Here is a 26,393-nt window from a genome sequence, read left to right on the forward strand (position 1 = left end):
ACACGGCTAGTTTGTTACAAATATTTGATCTGCGCAGCCTTTTCTTCTAAACCCACTCTGCTTTTCCTTCGCCACTTCCTTTATTTTCCAATTAATCCTCTCAATCAACACGACCATACGCCTCTCCAACCTCATAGGGTATTATGGGACTACACATTCACTCTTGCAATCAACCGAGGCAATCTATTTCCAAAGACACGTACACATCTCCAATCACTCCAGTTACTCCACCTTTTGTCGTTCCACATGACATTCACTAAGTCAAATACTTCCTAAAGCCGCAGTCATTCCCTAGGTCTATAGTATCAGCTATATTCAATAAACTACATTCAGTAACATACTCAGCACATCATCTCTTCGAAACGGTGTTTCTGACTCAACAGGAAAGTTTGCTTGAGGTAGGATTTTCCAGGAATGAGCCTACACATTGGTCCAGAACAATGAAGGCCCCTTTTGTCACTAGTCAGTGCCAAGCCCAAGGGGAAAATGAACCCCTAGGAGCCTGGTCTTTGATTATATTATGATTACACCAAATTCGATTGTAGAATCCTTGTGTATTTCACATGAGTTTCATCTACAACCATTACGCAATTTATGAAATGAGGAATCAAATAATTGTACTAGAACATCAACGAAAATTTTCATATTATGGTGTGAAAACACTGAATTGTGTTTATGAAATTAATGTCGTCTGAGGCTAAAATGATGTGTAATATCCTGAGTACTAACCTTACATGCAAATATTGAACCACTCAAATTTCGCATGTGCTAATAATGTAAGATGGCATGAAGCGATAACACCCTGAGAGACACGTCCACGAAGTACCGTTATGAATTAAATCAGCAACAGTTCAAGAGTAATTGCAAAACCGTCAACTGTCTGGCGAAATGTGAACTGTTGTAGTCGTCCCAAACAGGAAGTTCAACGAAAATTGTTTCCGGTAATTCAAACTGCATTACTTTTCATATTTCGTTCACTATTTAAAAATATAATGAGAATATGATTATTTTATTCAAACTTGGTATGATAGATAGTTTCTCGTTTGTGGTATGACTATGAAATTATACTCAAGGCATCCTTCTGATAGTCGTCCTGGCGTCCTGCCCCGATGTAAACATTGAAGCGCGAATCAGTGACTGAGATGGAGGAGGAGCTGTTGTGTCCTCAGTGTGGGTCGTTCTACCAAATACCTGTGCTTTTAGTATGTAAACATTCTCTTTGCTTCTCGTGTGCGGCATCATTACAGAGGCCAATTAGTGGTACCAATAACCATGCAGAGGAAAGTTGTGGATCGGTTTATAGAAACGGTGAAGACCATCATGAAAATTCGGACAAATTGTCTCTCGTGAGTGATGCTGATTCTGGGGTTTCATGCAGTTCCAGACCAACTAGTTTGGTTGGCGCTGTGGAAGCTGTTAACAATACAGATCATGTGCCCCCTCCAACATTTGTAATAGATTGCCCCAGCTGCAAACGGGAAACCCCCCTGGATGGTTCTGGTGTCGAAAGTCTTCCTCGGTTTCGGGTCATGGCTGCAGTAGTAGACAAACACCTGGATAAACACCAACTCTCTGAGCCATGTCAACTATGTGAAGGAGAGGGATCTCCTCGCCCAGCAAAAGTATTTTGTGATCAGTGTTTAGTTTTCTACTGTGGTCCGTGTAGAGAATCTTGCCATCCACCTCGGGGACCTCTTGCAGCTCACTGGCTTGTGGGTGTCAGTGAAGGAAGGGCATTGCTAAGGGCCAGAAGGAGAGAACAGGAGGGACGCTGCCCTCAGCATATGCATGAGCAGTTGTCAATGTTCTGTACATCATGTTCTGTACCAGTGTGCTTGCTTTGTTTGCACAATGGTCGGCATCATAGCCATGATGTGCAGGCCTTAAATGCCCTTACAAAAGTACACAAGGTAAGTTATGCCTATGAATATTCGTGAAATCTAGTAGCATTAAAAGTTAAAACTACACATGAATATGATATATTTGTCGTATTAATTCAATTGTCCTGCATACAAGGGTACTTTTACCTGTTCATAAAATATTATTTCCTGAAATAGAATAAGTTTAAATAGAAAACTGACAACAAAGGCATGAATATTTATTGCAAAATATGAAATATTTTATATGAAGGCTGCCAGAATGGAAGGCGAGAAACTCGTGCTTGCCAGAATATCAGAAAAAAACTAACAGTAATAGAATAGTCTTAGGGACATGTAACATTGATAAACATGTAGTTTCACAAATTTGGCTTATATACTTTGCATGTGGGAAAATACAAATTCATCTTGTGGTTTTACTATGTGATGTTTGCTGGGATGAGACCAATAATAGGTGCCTGCATATGGTGGTCCTGAAAGATGGACAGCAAAGCTGCCCATTTTCAAAACCTGTCCACCTCACCTCCATTAGAAGGTGTATCACTGAGGGGCTGATACTCGCTATCTGGACTGAGCCCAAGATCTTGCTCTGTCAACTTCAGCTATATTTCTTATACTTTTTCACACATGGAGAGCTGACAAGCAGCAGCTGTTCCACCTTTACTTACCACTTTTAACTGGTGACATAGAAACAGTCCCACGCTAGTACTGCACAGGCGAAAGTCCAAATTTTCTTCCCAGCTAGATCGGTGAGATAGCCCGAGGACTGTTGCTGCCCACTGTTGGGTTTCCAACATTGTGAAGCTTGAAGCAACAATTAATAAATCAGTCAATGTTTGCCAGGGTGATCATAAGTGGGATGGTCATTGTGTTGTATGAATGACTATGAAACTAGATAATAGATTAAGTAAATTATGATGACATCACTGCATAAGATGATATTGCTTTCGCTATGTAAACAGATTAGTAGTCCTGGCCTAGGTCCTTATCCAGAAATTCCCATCCCTTGTGGCACTAAATGTGTCAAAGTACATTATTGAATATTTTGTTTAGAGAAAAATGTTGAAATCCCCTCAGTTACAAGGGATTGCTGGTAATTCATTCTATTGTGTTTAACATAGAAGGGATGGGAGAGTAAATTGGGACTGATCCCATTGTCATACTAAGTCACACCTGAATCAACAACACAATTTACTAAAATAGAAATAAGATAGTTTTGACTTAAAGATATGTACACATAAGAGTAAAGGTTCTGATTAGTTCACCTACCCTGCACATACCAATCATGACAAAATTGATTGATAATAATGCCTTCTATATTCAAACTAAGGTAAATTGAACATGTAATAAAGTAGATTATTGGTAATTTATTCTGCCACATTTAGCACTGTGAGGGGTGGGAATTTCCTGATGGGTGTATGGCCAGGACAGCTACTCTCGAGTTATACCAATAGTACATCATGTTCAATCATTATTGTTTTTGGTATGGCATTTTGAAAATCCCAGCCAATATTTGGCAGAGGTAGTACCTATTCTTTCTTAATTTAAGTGGTCATTGATGAGTGGTGGTCCTACAAGATGGGCATGAGAAAGAATCATCTTCAAAACTTGTCAACACTCACTCTTGTTTGGAAATGCAGCTCCGAGGGGCTGATACTTGATCTCTGATCTTGGTCTAAGATTTCTCTCTATGAACCTCAACTGTATTTCCTCCACATTTTCATAAGGGGAATTAACAGGTGGCAACTGTTCTCCTCTTAAAACTGTAAATGGATAAGATAGAATGTACCATGGTAATGTAGCACAGACTGTTCCATAGTTTCTTCTCAGTGGGGTCAGTGAGAGGGCCTGAGGACAGTTGTCAGCTGCTATGTGGGCTGCAGGTTTCCAGTCAGTAAAACTTGAGGTGGTAATTATTAATTGCTATTATCCTGATTTCAAATAAGTTTACCTAACCAAGTGCGACAAAAAGCTGTAGATTTCATTCAAGAAATTATGGCAATTTGATTGTATCTGTAGTGATATTTTCAGGCCTCGCTCAACCGCTTTAGAAGCAGCTCTCTGCAAGGCCACCATTGTTTATGAATTGCTAGCATTGAAATTCATCCTGCATGCTCTTGTTTGTCATGTCGTAGGATAGAATGAACAGATGGGTTTTCATCATCTTCTTGAAGGTTTCTAAGTTTGTACTGTTCTTCACATGTTGTGGTAGACTATTGTGGAGTCGGGGAGCACATTTCTCAAATGCTCTAAAACCTAGTTCCAGGTTCACCCTAGGTTCATAAGTCTATGAGTCTTTGTATCGTGTCTTAGTGACATGGTAGTATTTGATCGAGCATCATGTAGTAAACTTCTAATGTATTCCGGTTTGTTAGTATGAAATGCGTGCCTTGATAGGTAGCCAATGTAAATCAATGAGTGCAGGTGTAATTCTTTCTCTGGATGTTAGACCTTTTTATAAGCAGCGCGGCCCTGTTCATAGTCAGTTGTAGCTTTCTTAGAAGATAGTTCAGTATGCCATAATACAGGGAGTTGCAGTAGTCAAGCATACTTATAACATGATTATGCACCAACATCTTAACAGTTTGCTATCTAAATATTTCCTGAGAAAGGCAATATTTCTTAGTGGTAGTTCCATATTTTCACTACATTTTGTATCTGCTCTTTGAATTTAAGATTGCAATCAAGAATCACTCCAAGGTCTTTTATGTTGTAATTCACATCGACCCGCTTGTTATTTATATGTAGCGTAGAGACATTCAGTTTCCTCAAATCATTGTTCTTTCCCACAATCAAGCATTCAGTTTTGTCCTCATTTAATTTTAAATGTTTAGAAAACATCCAGTCACTCATTTAACATCATGTCATTGTAGTAAATATGAGAGTTTGGCAATGTAAATACAGAACAAAATTGGTCCTAGTACGCTACCTTGTGGAACACCTCTCATTAGATTTTCTTCTCTGAGCACACCTCCCCAATTTGAACACAATATGTTCTTCCAGTAAGGTAACTCTCTATGTAATCCAGGGCATCACCTACTATGCCAATATTTCTGCAATCTCTTAGTAATAAGTCATGTTCTACCGTGTCAAAAGCAGCACTCAAATCTAATAAAATCAACACGCTACATTTCCTATCCTCCATCGACACAAGTAGACTGTTCACCACTAAACATAATGCAGCTTCCATTGAATATAATTGTCTATTGTGTTAGGTTACCATAAATTAGTTCACAAAGAAGGGTTGTATAGATAATGTTAACTTATATCTAGACCAGCATTTCCCAATCTGGGGAAATTTCCCTCTTGGGGGAAATTTGAAGTTACTAGGGGGAAATAATTCACTGCCTCATATCAATGAAAAAAAATCTCAGGTGGATTTTCTCATGCCTTAAAGAGAGAGATTATACTTGTAGATGGGTGGTGTAGCCACACAGAATGGTATGCTTGCATCCATATTATAGTCACAGTGTATTTTGACTACTCTTACTCTTGTACACATGAAGGGGAAAATCTGGATGGTTGAATTGGTTTTAGGGGTAAATAAGAGAAAAAAAATTGGGAACCACTGATCTAGACCGTAGTGTAACTACCATTCATAAAACTTTGTAGGTACATTGTATAAGGACCAGCACATTTCAGGATTATATTTTATTTTATTCATTCATTTATTTTTTAATTCTATCAATCTACATATCAAGGGCTTTTCTCCCCATATGAGGGATGTAACCAAGTCTATGTTAGCCTTTGTTAGAATTGGAAATGGAGGTAATGAGTGGTTTGAGGGAAAGGTGGGGCTGTGTCAGAGGTGTGTCATGTTGCCATAGCTGTTCAATATGTACATGGATGGAGTGGTATGGGAGGTAAATACAAAAGGGCAGGAGACTGGCGATGGTTAAAGAAAATGGAGAGAGGTGGTGAGCCAGTTATTATTTGCGGACAGGGTTAGAGAGGGGTTTATGGCAGTTAGTTACGGAGTTTGGATGTATATGATTAGAGAAAGTTAAAGGTAAATGTGGGTAAAAGTAAGGTGATGAGATGTACAAGGGGAAAAGATGGTAGTGAGTTGGAAGTAAGTTTTAAAGGAGTGAGGCTAGAGGAAGTGCATAGTTTTAAGTGTGTGGGGTCACATGTGGCAGGAAAGGGAGGAGTGGGGGTGGAGGTAAATTGTAGATTGAGAGAAGTAAGTAAATGCCTTGGGGGACTAAAGAGGGTCATGAAAAATAGGCATCTGGGAATGGATGCAAAGAGGAGATTGTATAAAGTGTGATTGTGCTGAAGACACTGTATTGGGCAGAGCCGTGGAATTTAAGATAGGCAGAGCGGATAAGTTTAAATGTGTTTGAGATGAAATATCTGAGAAGTATGGTAGGGGTTACAAGGTTGGATAGAGTGAGAAATGAGGAGAGCGGTGGTGCTTGTGTTGTCTGTACAGCTCGAGGGGAATTAAAGTTTTGACCCTTCCTCATTATCTAGATATTGGAAGTAGTTTGCTGTTTTAAACTCCTTACTAGTGGAGATTTTTGTCTTCATCTCATCATTGCTGTTTGTGATTATCATTCTTTCTAATATTAACTATGATAACATGATCTTCAAGGCCATATATTGGTATAGATTCTCTCCTCCTTGTCCACTCAAGAAAATACAATGCAGACAAGAAGAAATAGCCTTAGGCTACATCTTTTCATTGTCAACTTATAACCACTCCACTCGCCTCAAGCCCTCTCTCTTCTCTGCACAGCAGATATTCCTTGTGTATTCAATGCCCCTTTCACCTCATATGTCCCCCTTATTCTCAGTCTTCCTCTCAGGTTTCCTCCATCCACCTCTGCCTTCCACATTCTTGGGGTAGAAGAGTGATTACATGTTCCCATAGGACAGAGTAAGGGGACCAGGGATCCCTCACACTGTATTTTTATTAAAAAAGTCAAGGCATAAGAGGATCTGGGAGAAGTAGAACCCTAGTAATTGCTTCATTAAAACAGTACTGGTGCATAGATGCTTATACCAAAAGATTTTTTCCTCCATATAAGGAGGGAAATACAAAATTGACTTGGTAATAGATGCAGCCACCACACAAGACATGGAGCACCTGATACTACACTATCGAACACACAGTCACTTTAGACAACACAGAATCTTGTCATTGAGTGTTTTTTGGACTAAACCAGTGGTTGTGGCAGGTTTCTAGGGGGCTGTGGGTTTCTTGCAACAGAGAACCAGGGCAAAAGATTGATTCTGTGATCTAAGTCACTGAAATAAAAATTAAGTTGCTCTTTGATAAAAAAAAAAATGTAATTGTATAATATGTATGAAGAAAATTTTGTTGTATGCTAAAGTTCCTTACAATGCCATCAGGATATTGAAAGGTAGGATTTCGAGAGCTCGTATTCAATGCCCTGGAGTTTAACAAGTACATCCTGTTACATCTATCTCATTGTGATTAGTTACTGATGCATCCTGGCCTTGGTGTGACACAAGAAGCTGGTCAAGTGCATAAGGCATTTTCAAGGGGAGGACAAGTGGAGAGAAGGTAATTATATAAAATATTGAATAAAGAAAATATAAAGTAATTTGATGGTCGATGAAGAAATTTCTACACAAAGAAAATGTAAAGTGATTTGATGATTAATGAATGAACTTTAGGATCATAGTACAGGTTCTTTGTTTATGAAAATCAGTAATTTGGATTGTGCAAATAGATCTGGATAGGTGTATTGACATTACAGGTGGCAACTGAAAGTGCTTGCATTTCATGTCACTGTTCTCAGAGTGGTTTTAATGTTTATTTTAGGAGATTGTGTCAGTTTTCTATGGTAGTCAACCCCTGTGTGCTGACATTCTTGTTTTGTCGTTAGAGTTTGGATCGTGGTTATGAGAGTTCAGGGTCCAGCCAATGGTCGTCACTTGCTTTCTGGTTGCTGCTGCAGGCTTCCTGTAATGGGGACTCAGAAGCCACAAGTAATGATATGATTGCCATTAATATTTAGTGAGACCAGTGATGGGTATCTGCAAGTAGTAGTCTTGTGAGATGGATGTCAGAGAGAATTATCTCACTGCCACCCTTCGTCAGAACTTGTCAGCACTCTTACCTCCATTTGGTGGTACATGACACTTAGTCTCTGGCCTGGGCCTGAATAAACAGACATACATATATAACTTTAACAGTAATGCTTCCATGTTTTCACTTGAGGAGGGCTAGCAACTGGTGGCTGAATTACTACTGTAAGCTGGTGACATAGTAACAGGTCATTAATGCAATACATATGTTAGTTCTGTGTTTTTTCTTAGTGAGATCTATTGGAGGTGCCTGGGAACCATTGCTAGCTACTGTGGGGTTGTAGGTTCATAGTCTGTGAAATTTGAAGCAACAGATATTGTTATTGCCTAGTAGTTAAAGTTTGAATAGCAAAACATTAAAAAGGATCCATTGAACAGCTAACTTATCAAAGGAAAAAATAAGCAGTGTCTTGATAGCATGTCACAAAAATAGATCATGAAAGATGTTGCTAGGGACTGGATCTTAAGTAAATGTAATGTGAATTTTAAATGAAAATTTTTGGTTTTGTGTCATTGTTCATTTATTGTATTCACAAATTTCCTATGTAATTGCTTTGAAATCCCTATTCACCTCTCGTGAAGGGAAGGTCATAAATATGTATTAACATTTTGTTACAAATGACCAGTACTTCTTTCCTTGGGGACAATATACCAATGAGGTGAAGTTATAGAGGTAATAAAAGAGAGATGGAGGATAATAGAAAGGAGGGATAGCAGAAGTTAAAAGTGATCAATTCTTTAGGTGTAGATTAAATTCCAATGACAAAAGAATGCTACATGAGTGATCTATAGGAATGTCACCCAAGACCCTAACATATCAAATGCATAAAGCTTGCCATCATTACTCCATACAGTATAAGTATGTAAGTAATGATATTAATAATTGTTTTTGTAATCTCATTGACTGGAAATCAGTGGTGTGTAGGAGATCTCTGTCACCAACTTATAATAGGAGGAGGGGAGCAGTCATTGTTGTCAGCTCTCCATATGTGAAAATGTTGAGGAAATACAGAAATACCGTCTGACTGGAAATCAGTGGTGTGTAGGAGATCTCTGTCACCAAGTTATAATAGGAGTAGGACGAGGGGAGCAGTCATTGTTGTCAGCTCTCCGTATGTGAAAATGTAGAGGAAATACAGAAATACCATCAAAAATTGATGGAGAGAGATCCTGGACCCAATATAAGTGTCAGTCAAAGGATTACAAAGGCGGAGCATGCTGACAGGAGACCTTTTGGTCCATATCTAGGTCAGATGCGAAAAAATCATAATAATGATAAATAAATAAATGAATAAATAAAAACTATAATAATGTAAATAATAAATAAAATACTTAATAAATGCATAGGTATAGTTAAATAATAAACAAACAGGTAAATGTTAAATAATAATAAATTGACATATAACTAATAATAAATGAGAATACAGCAAATAATAATAAATAAACGGACAAATGATAACAAAACAAATAGACAAATAATATAAAATAAATGATAGTCATTACAGCATCCCATGGGGATGCATCTGATTTTCTGGGTTCTCAGGGTACATAGCTTTGAGACAATTCTCGCTGATATTTGTCTTGAAAGACCACCACTTGCAAGAATCTGTTGTTGGTTCTAATATGTAAATAAATGTAAGCTACTATAGGTTTGGGAGTTACAAATGTATGACTATAATATGAAGACAACAACAGCACCCTGTAACTATCAATAGATTGCTGCTACCACAGCTAGTGCAAGTAATGTTACTATGATCCTCTTACTGAAATTAGAGTGCTGTATTAGGACTTATGATACTAAATGTAGGTACTGGTAGGTTGAATTGCTCCCATATATTAATAATAGTAGTAGTAGAACTTGTTAGCCAAGTTGTGCTGCTGTCAACATCAAGTACTACTCAAAGGGAAGGGAGGGGCCCAGGAAGCATATTAACGCCTTAACTGTTGAGTTCCTTGTGGTGAAGTGTTCGTGTTTCACAGCTGGGTTACTGTATGACCTTTTTGTGCAGTTAATACTTCAGGGATTATTATGACACCCTAATGGACCAGAATTACAAAGCATTCTTTTATAATTTGATATCTATTTTCACTCTAGAGGAATGCTTAGTCATTTTTAACTCCTACTATTCCCTCTTTCCATTATCATCCTTAAATCTATCCTCTGCTATGACTCTACACTTTGCTTTAAAACCATAGGAAGGCCAGGGGTTAGGGTAAGGATTCCACTCGCATATTCCTTGCATGTCTTAACCCTAATACTGTAGAGGTTTTCAACAAAATGTAAACAAAGTAAAAACTCATTACTCAAACCATTTGACCTATAATAAAAATGAATCACCAACACAAAATACATACCTCAACTTTTCAGTAATGTAGATTTGAAGACCACATAGACTTTCACTGGATAGGCAAATTTTAGAATTTGAGGAACTTTTTTTGACTCCTCTGATCTTGTCCAAGTACCTATCACATTGTGATAATGTTGTCTGTTACATGTATTACATGTACTAATAGTGCTCTGATAAATCACCAGGATGTATGTACTGAGAGAAAAGAAAAATAATAATAATTTTATTTAGCATTGAATCAATATACATGAAGTGCAGAAAATGAAAAGAACAGTTCGAAATAATTACAAATGCTGAATTTGAACTCCAGTTTCATCTACCAGTGAGGTATAGTGTTATGCAATGCACAATACTTTTTTCATTTTGCAAAATAGTATTTCACTGGATTTTATTTTCATAACAGCACATTGCGGGATAATTCTGCTTTACCACCAGTACCTTATGGTTTTACTCGCAGTTTACATGTGCTTTTGAACTTCTCATAAACGTACATGATTTTTTCTTTGCTGTTGCATTATATGATGATACCGGTGGTGGTACACTTGGACATTGTATGATGTCACCCACAGTCAATGGGTTAAGAGACATACTAGGGGGCATAGGCACTATTGAGAGCTAGTAACCTTGTTTCCCAAAAACTAATTCATTACCAGAAAGGCATGAATGATGAGTTAAAAGGATAACACTTTGGTGGTCTGGCCAGCTACCAAAGGGTACTTAATCCTGAGAATCAATAGTATAAGTATGGATATAACACTATATAAAAAGAAAGAGGGAGGCTAGACATACTGTTTATGAGTGAAACAAAGGTGAAAGGTAAGGGGAAATGGGAGATGGAACAAGTGACGGTATAAATCAGGGGGTGAAAGAAAAGAAGTTATGGCTATGTGTAAGGGTGAAGGAGCACCAAGAAATAAATGAACACCTAATATATGAGTTAGGTGAAGCATTATTGTCCTACTTGTCTTACATGACCCAGTACTACCTGTCACCTGGTCAGGTTTTCAGTGGCTAAACTGGTTATCCCTACCAGTTTCCTGCAACTTACGAAGGTATGTTTGAAATCTTGATTGGTAAAAAATAAGACTGTCCAAAGGGCAGATGAATCCGTTAGAAGTCAGTGCCCATCCTACCCTGTCATGGGTCATGAACCCATGTTTGTAGTGTACAGTGTCCCTGCAGATCCAAAAGATGGGAATCCTTGGGCTGAGTGATGCCACAGTACTGTGTTTGTACTGAGGTACCCTGATGGGGCCAGCAACACTATGAGTTGAGTATAAAGTTTGAAAGTTTAGATGGATGATATATCAGGTGTTCCTCCCGTCCATTGGTGCACTTCCTTCCCATAGGCAAATATTAAATGATCTCACCAGTTGTTCCTCTTTAAGTACTTCCTTCATCAGACACTCCACATGACAATCATCATCTAAACCCAGGTGCCTTAACAGCTGTCATTTCTTTCATTGTTGTTTGTATCTCCATTATTTATAGCTTTATTATTTACCTCCACCATCACAGTCATTTACCTGGTATCTCCAACTGCCACAAATCTCTCTAGGTACTATTCATGTATATCAACAATCACCAGAGAAGTACCAAGTTACTATATAAAAACTGCATCAAGTACGATGCAATGCTTATTATAGTATTAGTGCTGATGCTGTTTAGATTGTCCACATTCACAGGTGCCATTAGGAACCAACTTACATAGACCTGTCATCATGTACACCATCACCACAGCTACAGGAGACCTGCATTTGTCTTGCACAACACCACTTTCTCAAATAGCTCATCTTTCCTTACAGTTACCCTATTCTGTTTGTATTTCTGGTTCCAAAGCCATGGGAATGAGCACATCCTTTGTATCCAGCTCTGTTGGTACCTGTGACTGCATTGAAATCACCCAAGACAACAAATGTGTCCTTTGGTGGGCACTGGTTGGCTAGAGCAAAGTTTGACTTAGAACTTATTCACTTTATGTTCATGTGGCTCAATGGGAGGATATACTGCAGTAAGAAATGAGGCTCATGGTGTGCCTAAATATCACCACCGTACATTCATAAAGAGTTACTTCTATAACAGTAGATTGTGGTTAGCTAGATATGTCAGTTGCCACCTCCCTGGGGTAGGTCCGGTTGTTATGGCCCAACCAAGAGTAGGTGTGATACTCACTACTAATCCTCTATGCTGCCCATTCTCCTCACCTCAGAGAGAGCCACTATATTCTAAGGGTCCTGAACTGTGCCCATGAAAGGGTAATTGAGCATCCTGTTAGAGGGAAAGAATTTTCTAGACACTCACACCATGAAGAGCTTGCTAGAAATTCACATTAAGCCTGACTTGACATATTTGTGGTTCATTTGCACTACCCTGGGTGCCTCTGTAGAGGCCTTGGTGGATTTGATTGGGATGGGTTGCAAGCCCACCTTACTAGAAGCATCATGTCTGGATGCTTTTTATAGGCATGTAAAATTTCCATGTTTCTGTGAAATTTTGCATGTTCAATTCATACAGCATCAGCGGTGTTAATTTAATGCCTCAACATTCAGTTAGCTTGAGCATCAATGACGTTAATTTAGTGCCATGATAGTTGCCATGGCTGCTGCTTTCAAACAAATTGGCTTGGGTGAGCTGTGTGGTTTCCATACATCACCACAAAACATGACAATTGTATGCTGTGGATGGAGCCTTTGGGAATCCAGTTATGTGGAATTTTGATGTTAAAAATATCTTGCTGTGCACTACATGTTTTTGCTGACTTGGGTTGACTTAGAGCTCTCCTTCACACTCTTTTGTAACATTGTAACACTGTAGTGCTGGGGGAGAACTGGTGACACATTGTTTTCACATTTTGGGTAAAATTTCGGCAGTTTTAACACTTTTTCTCATCAACTATTATTGATTTATTTTTATTTATTTATTTATTTATCTATTATTATTAATTTTTTTTTGTTACATGACATTCACAAAGTATATAAATCCAGTAAGATGGTATATATATGCATAATGATTATGGGTGTGGCTTATATCTTTCATAATATGCATGTAGAACATGAATGAGAGGAAAAGAATATGCTAAATTTACCACCTTACCCTATCAACTTGCTTACTGTAAACCTGTATCTCCCTGTTGCAAGATATATTCAACTATGAGTACCTTATTCATGCTATACCTTCATTTTATGTTATCATAACGTCTTCAATATGAGTCAAATTCTCGCGCGCAGCATCGGATGCCTAATGTATGATGAATTGATGATGCATCGCACTACTCGCATTATGAAATATAAAGTTACTGCTGTATGACTCACTCTCTTTCACTCTGAATAATAATAAACATAGAAAATATGATCAAGCCAGTTCACAGAATTCAGGGGTCACTCAGCTACAACTACAAAATAAATATAATCAAGATGCTGATGCTGGCATTCTTGTATACCCACTTGTGCTTCATGACACCAGTGCATCATCATATGGAAGAGGTTAAGAAAAATATGAGCAAAAAATGAAAAATCGAAAATTGGCCGATGCCTGCACTTATCCGAGCTATGCATTGGGCTGACGCTGTCTGGGTTAAGGATACTTTCTTGCTGGCTGGTCAGAATAATATCTATGGAATCCATCCCTTTTTTAAGACTGCAGAAAGGGTAGAAAGAAAGAGTACTGCCCCTGAACAATATGCACCAGATTGCACTATTTGAAGCTAAAAGATGCAAAAGCTCACTACCATGGAAGGGGGGGACCCCCCCCCCTCCATCAGTTGGTTCGCTCCTGTGCAAATTTCCCTTTTTTTTATCACACACATGAATACATGGATTTGAAGAAGGAAACTAATCACAGTCTACAACACTGTTCTTCAGAATCACACTTCACTACACTCCCACTGTATGATTCCCAACAATCAGGAATATAAACATACTGACAAAATGATACAAACTAAAGCATTGAGAATGATGATAGGGTGCCCCAAAACATCCTCAATAGAACATCAACACACAGAAACTAAAATCCTCCCCATAGAACATTGCCTAGAAATTATGGGTATACAGTTATTTGCAAGAGCCCTGAACTCTGTTCATGTAATTAAATCACACAAGTGCAGTCAACTGAATGTAACAAAAAAAAAATACACTAGCAGCATGTGGTATCTATGTCTGTGACTGACTTTATCTTGTGCTTTCATAAATTAATGGTAGTGTTTATCAGTTCGTATTCATATGGCTTCTAGTGTATAACTTCATGCTCCTTATTGTGTGTTTTTTGCAAGTTATTGAACATTTTTATGAATTGCCTTTTCCCTCATTAGCCTCTATGAGTTAGAAATTTAAGTTATTGAGGCACAAATTATTGAGGTAGTAGATAGATTTAAATGAGTGCATAGAGGGTTTAGGAAGAAATGTCAATGTAATAGTACTGGGAGACCTTAATGCTAGTGGGAAATGGTCCAATCGATGGAGTGGTTGGGAAGTGTGGAGTTCCAGGAAAGAATCGTAGTGGAGAGTTGATGGTGGAAATGTGTCTAGAAAGAGAGTTGATGATAGCAAATACAGTGTTTCGGAAGAAAGTCAAGCATAAGTACACATGGGAGAGGGTGGTGGAGGGAAGGGTGGTAGATAGAGCGCTAATGGATTATGTAGTGGTAAATAGGATTATGATAGGAAGAGTTAAGGATGTACATGTGCTAAGGGGAGAGGGTGGGGGAATATCAGATCATTTTTTGGTGGAAGGTAAGCTGAGAGTGGAGGATAGATGGAGAAGGAGGAAAGGGACAAAAGGTAGGGAGGTTCTTAGAGTGAACTCCTTGAATAAAAAGGAAAAGGAGAAGGAGTACGAAAAGAAGCTGAAGGAGGAGTGGGAGGGAGTAAAGGATAGAGCAGAGATGGGCGTGGAGGAGGAATGGGGATGGTTCAAGGAGGGAGTCTTAAAGTGTGCAAGGATGGTGTGTGGAACAAGAAGGACAGGGGGAAATAGAAGAAAAGGTAGTGAATGGTGGGATGAGGAAACAAAGAAGGTTGTAGAAGAGAAGAAGCGAGCATTCACAGATTGGTTACAAAAGAGGACGGGGAGTCATATGAGACGTACAAAGAAAAGAAAAGAGAAGTAAAGCAAAAGGTAAAGGAGGCAAAGAGGAGAGCAGATGTGAAATGGGGTAGGAGTATGACAGAAAATTTTGAAAGTAATAAAAAGATGTTTTGGAAAGAAATTAAGAGAGGAAGAGGAGGCGAATCAAGTAGGGAAGAAAAGGTAAAAGGTACAGATGGAGAGTTGAAAATGGAAGAGATGGCAGTGAGGGGAAGATGGGCAGAATATTTTAGGGAGTTGCTGAATGTGAAGGAGGATAGGGAAGGAAAGATAGCTGCAGTGGGAAATACGAAGAAAATGAGAGTGATGAGTGAGGAAAATGGAAGAGAAATAAGGAAGGATGAGGTGAAGGCAGTTGTAAAGATGATGAAAGCAGGTAAGGCACCTGGTCTGGATGGATGTCATGCAGAATGTCTGAAAAAGGGAGGTTCAGTGATGGTGGACTGGTTGGTGAGGTTAATTAATGTTTGCTGGAGAGAGGGTAGAGTACCGGAGGACTGGAGTAGTGCCTGTATAGTTCCTCTTTACAAGGGAAAAGGGGACAAGTGTGAATGTAGTAATTTCAGAGGGATTAGCCTGTTGAGTGTAGTAGGGAAGGCTTATGGGAGAATCTTAATTGAGAGGATTAGGAGAGGAACAGAAGGAGTAATTGGTGAGGAACAGTGTGGATTTAGGACGGGTAGAGGTTGTGTAGATCAGATCTTTGTGGTAAGACAGATATGTGAGAAAGCTATAGGAAAGGGGAAGGATGTTTTTTGGGCTTTTATGGATCTGGAAAAGGCTTATGATAGGGTAGACAGAAAGGCACTGTGGGAGGTTATGCAGATTTATGGGATAGGAGGAAAGCTTTTGGGAGCTGTCAAGAGTTTTTATGTGAGTAGTAGAGCATGTGTTAGGATTAGAAATGGAGAGAGTGAGTGGTTTGAAGTAAAGGTGGGACTTCGTCAAGGATGTGTTATGTCGCCCTGGCTGTTCAACTTATACATGGATGGGGTGGTGCGAGAGGTGAATGCTAGGGTAGTGAGTCAGGGATTGGAGATGGTTAAAGAAAATGGAGAAAAGTGGGAGGTGAGCCAGCTGTTGTTTGCGGACGACACTGCGCTTGTGGCAGGGTCAGAGGAGGGATTGAGGAAGCTGGTGGCAGAGTTTGGGAGAGTATGTGATAGAAGAAAGCTAAAGATAAATGTGGGTAAAAGTAAGGTGATGAGATGTACAAGGGGTGAAAGTGGCAGTAGACTGGAAGTGAACATTAAGGGAGAGCGACTGGAGGAAGTGGATAGTTTTAGATACTTGGGTGCAAGTGTAGCAGGAAAAGGTGGAGTGAAGGTGGAGGTAGAATGTAGATTGAGAGAAGCGAGTAAATGCCTTGGTGGTTTAAAGAGTGTAATGAGAAATAGACATTTGGGAATGGATGCTCAGAGGAGACTGTATGAAGGAGTGATTGTGCCAACAGCACTGTATGGGGCAGAAACGTGGAGCATAAGAGAAGAAGAGAGAAGGAGTTTGAATGTGTTTGAGATGAGGTGTCTGAGAAGTATGGTGGGGGTTACTAGGCTAGATAGAGTGAGAAATGAGGAGGTGAGGAGGAGAACAGGGGTGAAAATGGATTTGGGAGATAGGGTTGATGAAAGAATATTAGGATGGTTTGGACACATGGAAAGAATGAGTAAAAGAGGTATGGAAGGCAGATGTGGAGGGAGTGAACATGAGGGGACGTCCTAGGATGAGGTGGATGGATGGGGTGAAGGGGGCTTTGGGGAAGAGGGGAATGTCTGTTGAGCAAGGAAGGGAGAGGACGGAAGACAGAGGTGAGTGGAGAATGGTTGTATATGGATGATGTTGTGACTGCATGAGGAGGAATGGGGTGGGGGGTGGGGTAGTATGTGTGAGTAAATTTTGACGCAGCCCGAAGGGATTTCTCCCCGTCCTCGCCTTATATGCAAAGGGGGACGGAGAGGGGGGGGTCGCCGATTAAATGAAGCGGCCTTGCTGTGGATGTACTGTGTCTTGCGTCACTGCTTCTGACCCAGGGCGGTGGGCAGGGTGCAGGGATGACCCGTCATCCAGGAGGTGCTCAGATGAGAGGAAGGGTGGGAGGGGTGTGGAGTGTATTTAGGGATGAAATGGGTGGGAGTGTTTTTATGCCTTTCCTTTTTTGGCTACCTCCCTTGGAAGGGGGAAAAAGCCTTGGTATATGTATGTATGTATGTATGTAGATAGTATACTAATACCTGTAGTGCTGAGTGTAAGTGTGTGTGTCTATAGAAATTTGGAGGAAAATTCACTTTACCTGGCAGCCCTATGGAAATAATTGTTGTGATACATGATTGTTAGCTCAGTCTATACCATTTCTAGTGTCCAAAATTATTTTTGTTATATTAGTTCAAGGAAAAATGGTAGTAATTGAAGGGATTGGTTAGTGGATATGTGTTCTACATGGACCCCTTGTATTTAAAAAATTGTTGGTCATTATGTGAAAAATTTGATCACTTTACGTTAAGAGTATAGTTACCATCAAGGGAATGAGAGGAAGGGTCACCATGTAAATGAAGCAGTGGGGGTAGACCAGCTTTGGCTGTCAGGCCCTGCTGTGGATGTTCTATGTCTTGCTGCATTGTTTATGATCTGGGGAGTGGGTGGGGGAGCAGGGATGGTCTTTCATCTAAAAGTAGCTAAGATGAGAGAGAAAATGGTGGTGGTGGTGGGGAGGGGGGTTCATGCATTGGCTGGCTACCTTCCTTATAAGGAGGAAGATGCATTTTAATACATAGATACCATAAAGATTATATTGTACTTGGTATATTCTGTATACAGGAGAATAATGTGTGTGTGTGTGTGTATATATATATATATATTATATATATATATATATATATATATATATATTATTTTATTATTATTATTTTTTTTTCTTCAAATATATGAATATTTAGTTTGAATGGATATTTTTCTTTTTCTTTGTTCACAGACTGAATTGTCACAATCATTACAACAGTTATCAGAAAAAGCACGAGCAGCCACAGACTTCATTCACACCCTCAAAACGCTTGGAGATGATGTACATGTGAGTTTTTGACATTTATTGATATACTGTTGGATATTCTTAATGTTGTTAGTTATGAACTACTTATTTTTACATTTGATTACCAGTTGATAATTGATATTTGTATGTAATAGTGGTGTTAATTGCAACCTGTCTGTACTTTGGATGGCCCCTATTTTGGGGATTCATATGGGAAACCTTAGTGTTGGAGATGTGTTCTCATGATCTCATCTGCCACACATGCTTAGGTGGATATAGGTGATTTTTGGTGTATGGATAAAGTGTGCATGTGGTAGGAAGGTATTAGACTTAGACTGACCTTGTGTTTGTATTATCTGAATAAGGCATCATACTAACCTGATGGTGAGCAAATAGACATAGTCATTACACACAGATCCTTGCTACCAGCACCCAGTTTTATTTTTATGTAGGGTTTTGAAATCATGTCACTTGAATATAAATTAGGAACACTACTATTTAGCTACCTGGGGCCTTTTGTAATGTTGCTGCTATCCTTCAGTTATATATAGGGTGGCAGAAAAACCTCTCACATTTTACAGGTGACAAAAACAAAGTTAATTACTATTAATGATATATATATATATTAACATTGAAGTAATTTTGAAAACAAAATTATGTCCTCCGAATAGGGGCTTCTATGTGCAATACACTGTTGTACCAAACTCAGTTTTTTATAAGTTTTCCGTTTGCTGGTATTTTCAGTAGTATATTTTTTTTATTGCATCATTCAGTTCAGTTGTTGGTTGATGTTTTTAGACCTTAGCCTTCAGGTAATACCAGAGAAAATAATTATAGAGGGTAAAATTAGGTGATTGTGGAGGCCATCCAATGACACTGGGTAAGGAGAGCAAGTGTCCTGGAAACTTGATCTTCTTGCTATTGAAACTACAGAGTTGGGTTTCCATTTTCATGGAAGGTTTTTAAGGCACACCCTGTATTTCAGTACAAGACAGTTGCTGAGGTTAGGAAATATTAGCTTAGTTATCCCATACTCTTGAATAAATCAGCATTTTGAGTCATTTCAAAGATCATAACTATGATATAGACAATCCAATCTTCAGCTACTGTGTTGAATACAATTATTGAGTGATACAGAAAGGCTGCAGACTGTTTCTCATTACTTATGTTTTACTGTTTGTATACATTTATACTGGTATAATGGTTGATAATGATCAGAGACACCATCCATTCTGCTTGAAAGAATTGAAGTAATATTGTAAATATTTTTATTATTTGGTGTTTTTTGGTGTATGCATCTTCAGGGTAATTGCTGTGAGCTGGAGGCTTCCATTACTGCACAGGTGGACTCTCTAGTAGAGGTGCTTCAGCAAAGACGGTCTGACCTAATAAACTGGGTTCGCCATCAACGAGATGCCAAGGTTTGTTGATTTGATAGCACGGTGGACAAAGTAATGTGGTCCTTATTTATTTTTTTAATAAGGCATATAATTCTCTCTCTCTCTCTCTCACACACTCAGGTGAGGCAGTCATTGTTTGTAAATGACATTGTACTTGTGGCAAACTCAGAAGAGAGTTAAAAGTAGCGAGTGGCAGAGTTTGGGAGGATATGTGAAAGTAGAAATCTGACAGTAAATGTAGGCAAAAATAAGGTGATGAGATGTATAAGGGAACAGGGTGGCAGTTTGCCAGAGGTAACTCTAATAGGAGGGAGACTGGAGGAACTGAAGAATCTTAGGCATTTAGAGTCACATGTTGCAGAGAACAAAGGAAGTGTGGAGGTAAATAATAAAGTAAGGTAAGCAAGTAAAAATCTTGGGGGGGGGAGTGTTATGAGAAATAAGTGTCTGGAAATAAACACAAAGGAAGCCTATGAAGGGATGAATGTGCCCATAACACTGTATCGGGCAGAGACTTGTAATTTAAGGGAGGTAGAAAGGAGTTTAAATGTGTATGAGATGGAGTATTTAAGAAGTATGACGGGTGTTACAAGAATGGATAGAGTGAGAAATAAAGAGATGAAGCTGTGGAGGTGCTGTGCCTTGCTGCATTGTTTCTGACCTTGGCACTGTGTGGGGGACATAGATGGCTCTTTATTCACAGAAATAAGAAAAAAGGGAGCAACAAATAGATGTTGAGTAGGCAAAGTGTGGGCGCATGCCTTGCCTGCCCCCCCCCCTTTCCCCCTTTCTTATAAGGTGGAAAGGGACATTAAGTATACATATGTATTGTCCTTGGATACTGAACTGTGTTCCCCTGTTATTTTTTTATTATGCTCAGCTCATACCCAGTTTTATGTTTTTCTCTTACAGTTACGAGTTTTGCGTGACCAGGTGAACGAATACACACACACTCTTCAGGCAACAACTGCTACCATCCAGTTCTGTATTGAAGCTCTTAAGGAGTCAGACCCTGCTTCATTTATGGAGGTAAACTACTTTTATTGTATTGTATTGTTCATGTGAATTTTCATTTTTCATAGGTACTATTATCATTAGAAAGTAATTACCCTGTTTTCTCTATTTTATTGTTTTGATTATACATAAGCAATTGCAGATCTTGGTAAAGACTGAGATATATGTTTCTTTATTTTGTTTTATTCTATGTACAACCACTCCTCGTTTAACGACGACAATTGGGACCAGCGCGCCGTCATTAACCGAATTGGTCGTTAAGCGAAAGTGTATACATATACGTACATGTACTGTATGTACAATGTCCAGCAATACATGTATCTTTATTTTCGTGTATTTCCCTCTTTTATACAGTACATTAAAGCTTTATTTACTGTTTATTTACGGTGGTTATGTTCCTGAAATTACCGTATATGACCAAATCCGCGTATGCTGACATTCCATATTGAATACCGGGGTATTTATTTAGTTTCGACCATGAGCGCAATATAGCAATAGAAAATTAATTATTAATTTTGTAAATTAAAATGTATCAACGTAATATGCAATTTTGTGGGCGGAAATGAAAGTAAAAAATACCATGCTTCAAGAAAATATGCTAATGAACGAAGTCGGTAGCATAGGATCGGGATGCCACCTTGTGGTCTGCCAACGTCTCTCACGACGACGACAACGAGGACGAGCTGGATGACATTTAATTTGCAGGTAATGATTTATCAAACACAGGTTAGGTTAGTTTAGTTTAGGTTAGGCGAATTTATCATCCTTTCATTTCCTCGACATCGGCATCTATCATAAACATGGTGTACCATTCATCCGACATGACTTCGTTACTTACGAAATTTGTTTTAGCACCTTTTTTTTTATTTCCGCTCACAAAATTGCATATTACATTGATACATTATAATTTACAAAATTAATAATTAATTTTCTATTGCTATATTACGCCCTTGGTCGAAACTAAAAATTTACCACTACCGGTATATATTGTACCCCAGGTAGTTTTTCCAGCTTGCAGGATGGTAATGTAGACCTAAGCTTCAGAACAATTTACCTCACAGCTAATATCCACCGTACAAGTTCATTTATAACATCATACAAATTTGCCTCAGCCAACTTAATTATCGTACACGACGTCGTAACTTCGGGAGATTTACGTTAAACGAATATTGGTCTGTCATAAAGCCCGTCGTTACTCCGAGTTGTCGTTAACCGAGTAGGTCGTTAAACGAGGAGTGGGTGTATATACCAAGGGCTTTTTTCCCCCATTTAAAGGAGGTAACAAAGTCAAAAGGCATGGACCTACTCCCACCCATTCCACTCTCATCCACCACCCTTTCTTCCCCCTCATCTTAGCTTCTCTTGGATGAAGGGTTATCCCTGTCTCCTGCCCTTTGCCCTGGGTCAGAAGCAATGCAGCAAGACAAAGTACATCCACAGCAAGGCCGCTTCCCTTAATTGGTGACACCCCCCTCTCCTCTCTATCTCCTCATGCAGAAAATAGAGAAGATGAAGAAATCCCCTTGGGCTGTGTCAAAATATCATTCACATACAACCACTCCCTACTCCCCCCCCTTTCCTTGCATCACAGTATCATCTATACACAGACATTCTCCACTCACCCCTATCTCCTGCCTTCTCCTTCCTTGTTCAACAGACACTCCCTTCTTAGAAAGCCCCTCTCACCCCATATATGTAGGTGTCTTAATCCAACACTCATCAACTGCCACTTGTATGGATGTTTGGGCCCAGGACATAAACCCATCTTGGTAATTGGTGGTGATTTATGTCCTGGGCCAGTGCCTGAACTGGGTTTATTATTCTGGGGCCAAACATCTGCCCAAGTGGTGGTTGGCGAGTGTTGGATCAAGAGACTTAGGTGTACATCCCTCAAGTTCACTCTATCCACCTCTACCTTCCACACCAATTTTTACTAATCTTTCTTCATTCATTCTTTTCATGTGTCCAAACCATTCCAATACTCTTCATCAGCCTTATCTGCCATCTCCTTTATATTCATTGATTGATTTATTTATATATTTATTTTTTATTTATGTCTTTCAACTTTGGCTACTTCCCTGTAAGAGGGAAAAGCCCTTTATATTTGTATGTATGTATTTTATTTATTTATTTATTTATTTTTGTGTATTTCAATTTCTTTTCTATACTGCATCTATGTACCTAAGCCGCATATTTGTTTAAGTTAGAGTTTAAAGCCTGTTTGTAAAGGAATGATACTTTTGTACTTCTGCTGGCCTCTTATATACTATTCCTTTAACCCGTCCTTTACCACTGCTATGTGGAGGGAGTGAACATGAGGGGACGTCCTAGGATGAGGTGGATGGATGGGGTGAAGGGGGCTTTGGGGAAGAGGGGAATGTCTGTTGAGGAAGGAAGGGAGAGGACGGAAGACAGAGGTGAGTGGAGAATGGTTGTATATGGATGATGTTGTGACTGCATGAGGAGAAATGGGCAGGGGGGTGGGGGTGGGGTAGTATGTGTGAGTAAATTTTGACGCAGCCCGAAGGGATTTCTCCCCGTCCTCGCCTTATATGCAAAGGGGGATGGAGAGGGGGGGTCGCCGATTGAATGAAGCGGCCTTGCTGTGGATGTGCTGTGTCTTGCGACACTGCTTCTGACCCAGGGCGGTGGGCAGGGTGCAGGGATGACCCGTCATCCAGGAGGTGCTCAGATGAGAGGAAGGGTGGGAGGGGTGTGGAGGGTATTTAGGGATGAAATGGGTGGGAGTGTTTTTATGCCTTTCCCTTTTTGGCTACCTCCCTTGGAAGGGGGAAAAAGCCTTGGTATATGTATGTATGACTACCTCTTCCAGGTCCCCTTGTGGTTGGGGAAAGAATTCTGCCACTGCATTCTTGTGCATTGTAATAGACAACTAGATGGCATGGAGTGAGGGGGATTAGGGATTCTCCATTCTGTATTTGCCCTCTTGGAAAAGTCAAGGCATGAGGGAAAATGCTGGGAGAAATGTGGAAGGTGGTGAGGGATAGTGTGTCAGGGAAAGAAGAAAATGCACAAAGAAGGTATGTGTGATGAGGAGGATGGGAGGGAAGAGGAGAGGCAGCAGATGGTGGGATGAAAATGTAAAGGCAGTGATGGAAGAGAAGGAGCAAGCTTGTGAAGATTGGTTGTAAAAAAAAAAAGAGAGAAGAGAAGCAAAGTGTAAGGTAGATGGCAACAAGGAAAAGAGCAGATGTAAGATGGGGTAGGAGTGTTGATGGAGAATTTTGAGATGTTTTGGAAGGGGTAATGGGGGTATGTTATTGTAGATGTTTTAATAGAATACTGCTGGGGTTGTTTTTTATTACATTCATTGGGCTGTGTTTATATAGACTGATGTGAGGGTTCAAGGACTCTTACAGAAATTTGTGTGCCTGTCATTCTTATGTGCTGCTTTATGAGATGGATATTGGTTTGTGAGTTTAGGTGTTATATTGGGATTATTTTTGTGCTGCCAGTTATATCTAATATTTTATTTTATGTTGTTTAGGATAATGTGCATTTAAGTCACAACCCAGAAATTGGTTTGTGGGCAAGGAAGAGAGACTGCTAATGATAGTATATGGAGAGTGGATGTTAATGGATGAGGAAATGAATCATCCAGAAGGGATGTTCATTTTGTCTCTTCCATAAAATTCTGTAGATGAGGGGGATATCATCATATAGTGAAATTGTGAATGTAATCCAACTCCAGCTGTTGGTCCTTGCTGTAGAAGCACTGTGTTTTACTGCAGTGGCTCTTGGGAATCGGTGCCACCTGCATAGAGCCGGTGGCCAGGGCTGGTTGCCGCCGTTTGGCCCCCAACTCTTGGGGTTGGGGGGTGGTCCCACAATGTAGATGCTCCGGCAACACATAATGGAAGACTGCATTATACACAATCATGCACGCAAACAACACAACATACATTCTATAAAGGATTTGTGGGAAAACCCAGTTTTGGCTGTGGCATTCCTTGGGGAGACGGGACTGCTCGGACAGACAGTCTAGGGAACGACAACAACAACAACAACAAGAACTGCAGTGGCTTTGATTAGAGCAGTGTGGTGGGAAACAGGGAAGGCCCATCATCCATGAGGTGCTAAGATGAGAGAAACAACAAACAAGTTTGTGAAAGGGTGAAGGGTGGGTGAATACTTTGACCTGGCCACCCTCTTATAAGGAGGAAAAGTTGTTTTGTCATATGTATGTGTAATTAGTCTTTATATGAAAATTCATTTATTTACTTATTTCCTTGTTATTGACAGGCTCACAGTGTGTTGGAGGATCGTGTGACAAACACCAGCCAGGAGTGGCAGCAAACCATGGTACCAGAACCACGAGTTATGCCAGCATTTGATTTGACACTTGATGACAAAACACTCTTGCTAGCTATTCAGCAACTTACCTTTATCCAGTTAAAACGTAAGTGTCTTAGCAAAAGTATTGCAAATTGCTTTATCTATTTATTTATTTATTATTTTTTTTTTAACTCAGTGCTATCTGTGTGGTCAGTAATTGTAATCAGCTATTGTGAGGATGTTTTACTGGACCTTATTTTTCAGCCATTCTTATAAACAAAACAAAATAATTACAGAAATTATTTGTAGATGTAATATTTGTTTCTTTTAACTTCATGATAATAATGATTGTTGCCTTGACTTTCACTAAAGTCTCACTACTGGCAGTCATTTGAATTCATGTCACTCATGCAAGAAGTAGGAGTGCTATCCGAGATATTTAGGATTTCAGGGTACCCTAGTTTAGTGTTATTTTTTTTTTAAACTACTATTTAGATTTAGTCTTCAGTTTGATATAACAGTTCAATTCAAATTATTTACATGCAACAGGGCCAAATAATACTGGCCCGGCAAACAGCAGTGAAGGTAAAGTAATTTATTTACTCTTGGCTTGGCACCACCTGGATTTTAGATTGTTTTGTGTACTGGTTGCCAATTTTTTTCCCTATGATATTTTACTTTACAGAGGGAACCAAAATTTATTTGCCATTGTTCTTGTTCAGTTTTTCTTTTCACATGATTAATGTTGTAATTGGACCAATGACAAGTACCTGCTAATGGTGATCCTGCAAAATGAATGTTAGAGAATCATCTCTCTACCATTCATCTTCAAAACCTGTCAAAGTTCTCACTTCTATCTAGAGGTGTAGATTACACTCAGTCTCCAGACCTGGCCCAAGATCTCTATGTCAACTTCAACCGTATTTCCTCCACCTTTTTCACAAAAAGAGAGCTAACAACCAGCATCTGTTCTCCTACTACTATAAGCTGGTGGTATAGAAACCATCCAACACTAATACAAAGTGGACAACTGTCCAAAATTTCTTAGGAAAGAGATCTTTGGGGAAAGGTTTAAGGACTTGTACCAGCCACTGTGGGGCTATGGGTTTCAAGTTAATGAAACTCAAGGTAATAATTATAATGTAATATAATTTGTTTTATCTTTTAGAGTTTTTAAAGTCACCATAGGATTGGAGGACCATTAGAAATGTGTTCCCAGTTTGGATATTTGCAGATAAATATCTTACAGTTTTTTTCAAGTGCTCTTTCTTTTCCATTTCGTCTTACAGAAGTG

At 39.3% G+C, this 26,393-nt stretch overlaps 1 protein-coding gene across 2 annotated transcripts in view; it reads left to right on the forward strand.

Annotated features, from left to right (window-relative positions):
- The first annotated feature begins 1,096 nt into the window (after window positions 1-1,096).
- The window catches only part of LOC143029835 (E3 ubiquitin-protein ligase TRIM9-like), a 47,201-nt gene continuing 21,904 nt past the window's right edge, over window positions 1,097-26,393 (forward strand). The window contains exons 1-5 of one of the 2 annotated variants that reach the window (XM_076192919.1): window positions 1,097-1,910; window positions 18,336-18,431; window positions 19,694-19,810; window positions 20,702-20,818; window positions 25,067-25,223. In XM_076192919.1, the coding sequence (XP_076049034.1) occupies window positions 1,143-1,910; window positions 18,336-18,431; window positions 19,694-19,810; window positions 20,702-20,818; window positions 25,067-25,223 (1,255 nt within the window). In that variant the 5' untranslated portion in view covers window positions 1,097-1,142. The remainder of the gene's footprint in view (window positions 1,911-18,335; window positions 18,432-19,693; window positions 19,811-20,701; window positions 20,819-25,066; window positions 25,224-26,393) is intronic. The other variant, XM_076192920.1, reaches the window with a different exon arrangement.

This window comes from Oratosquilla oratoria, chromosome 11 (assembly GCF_046742065.1).
Source record: "Oratosquilla oratoria isolate Oo_2021 chromosome 11, ASM4674206v1, whole genome shotgun sequence".
NCBI classification, from domain to species: domain Eukaryota; kingdom Metazoa; phylum Arthropoda; class Malacostraca; order Stomatopoda; family Squillidae; genus Oratosquilla; species Oratosquilla oratoria.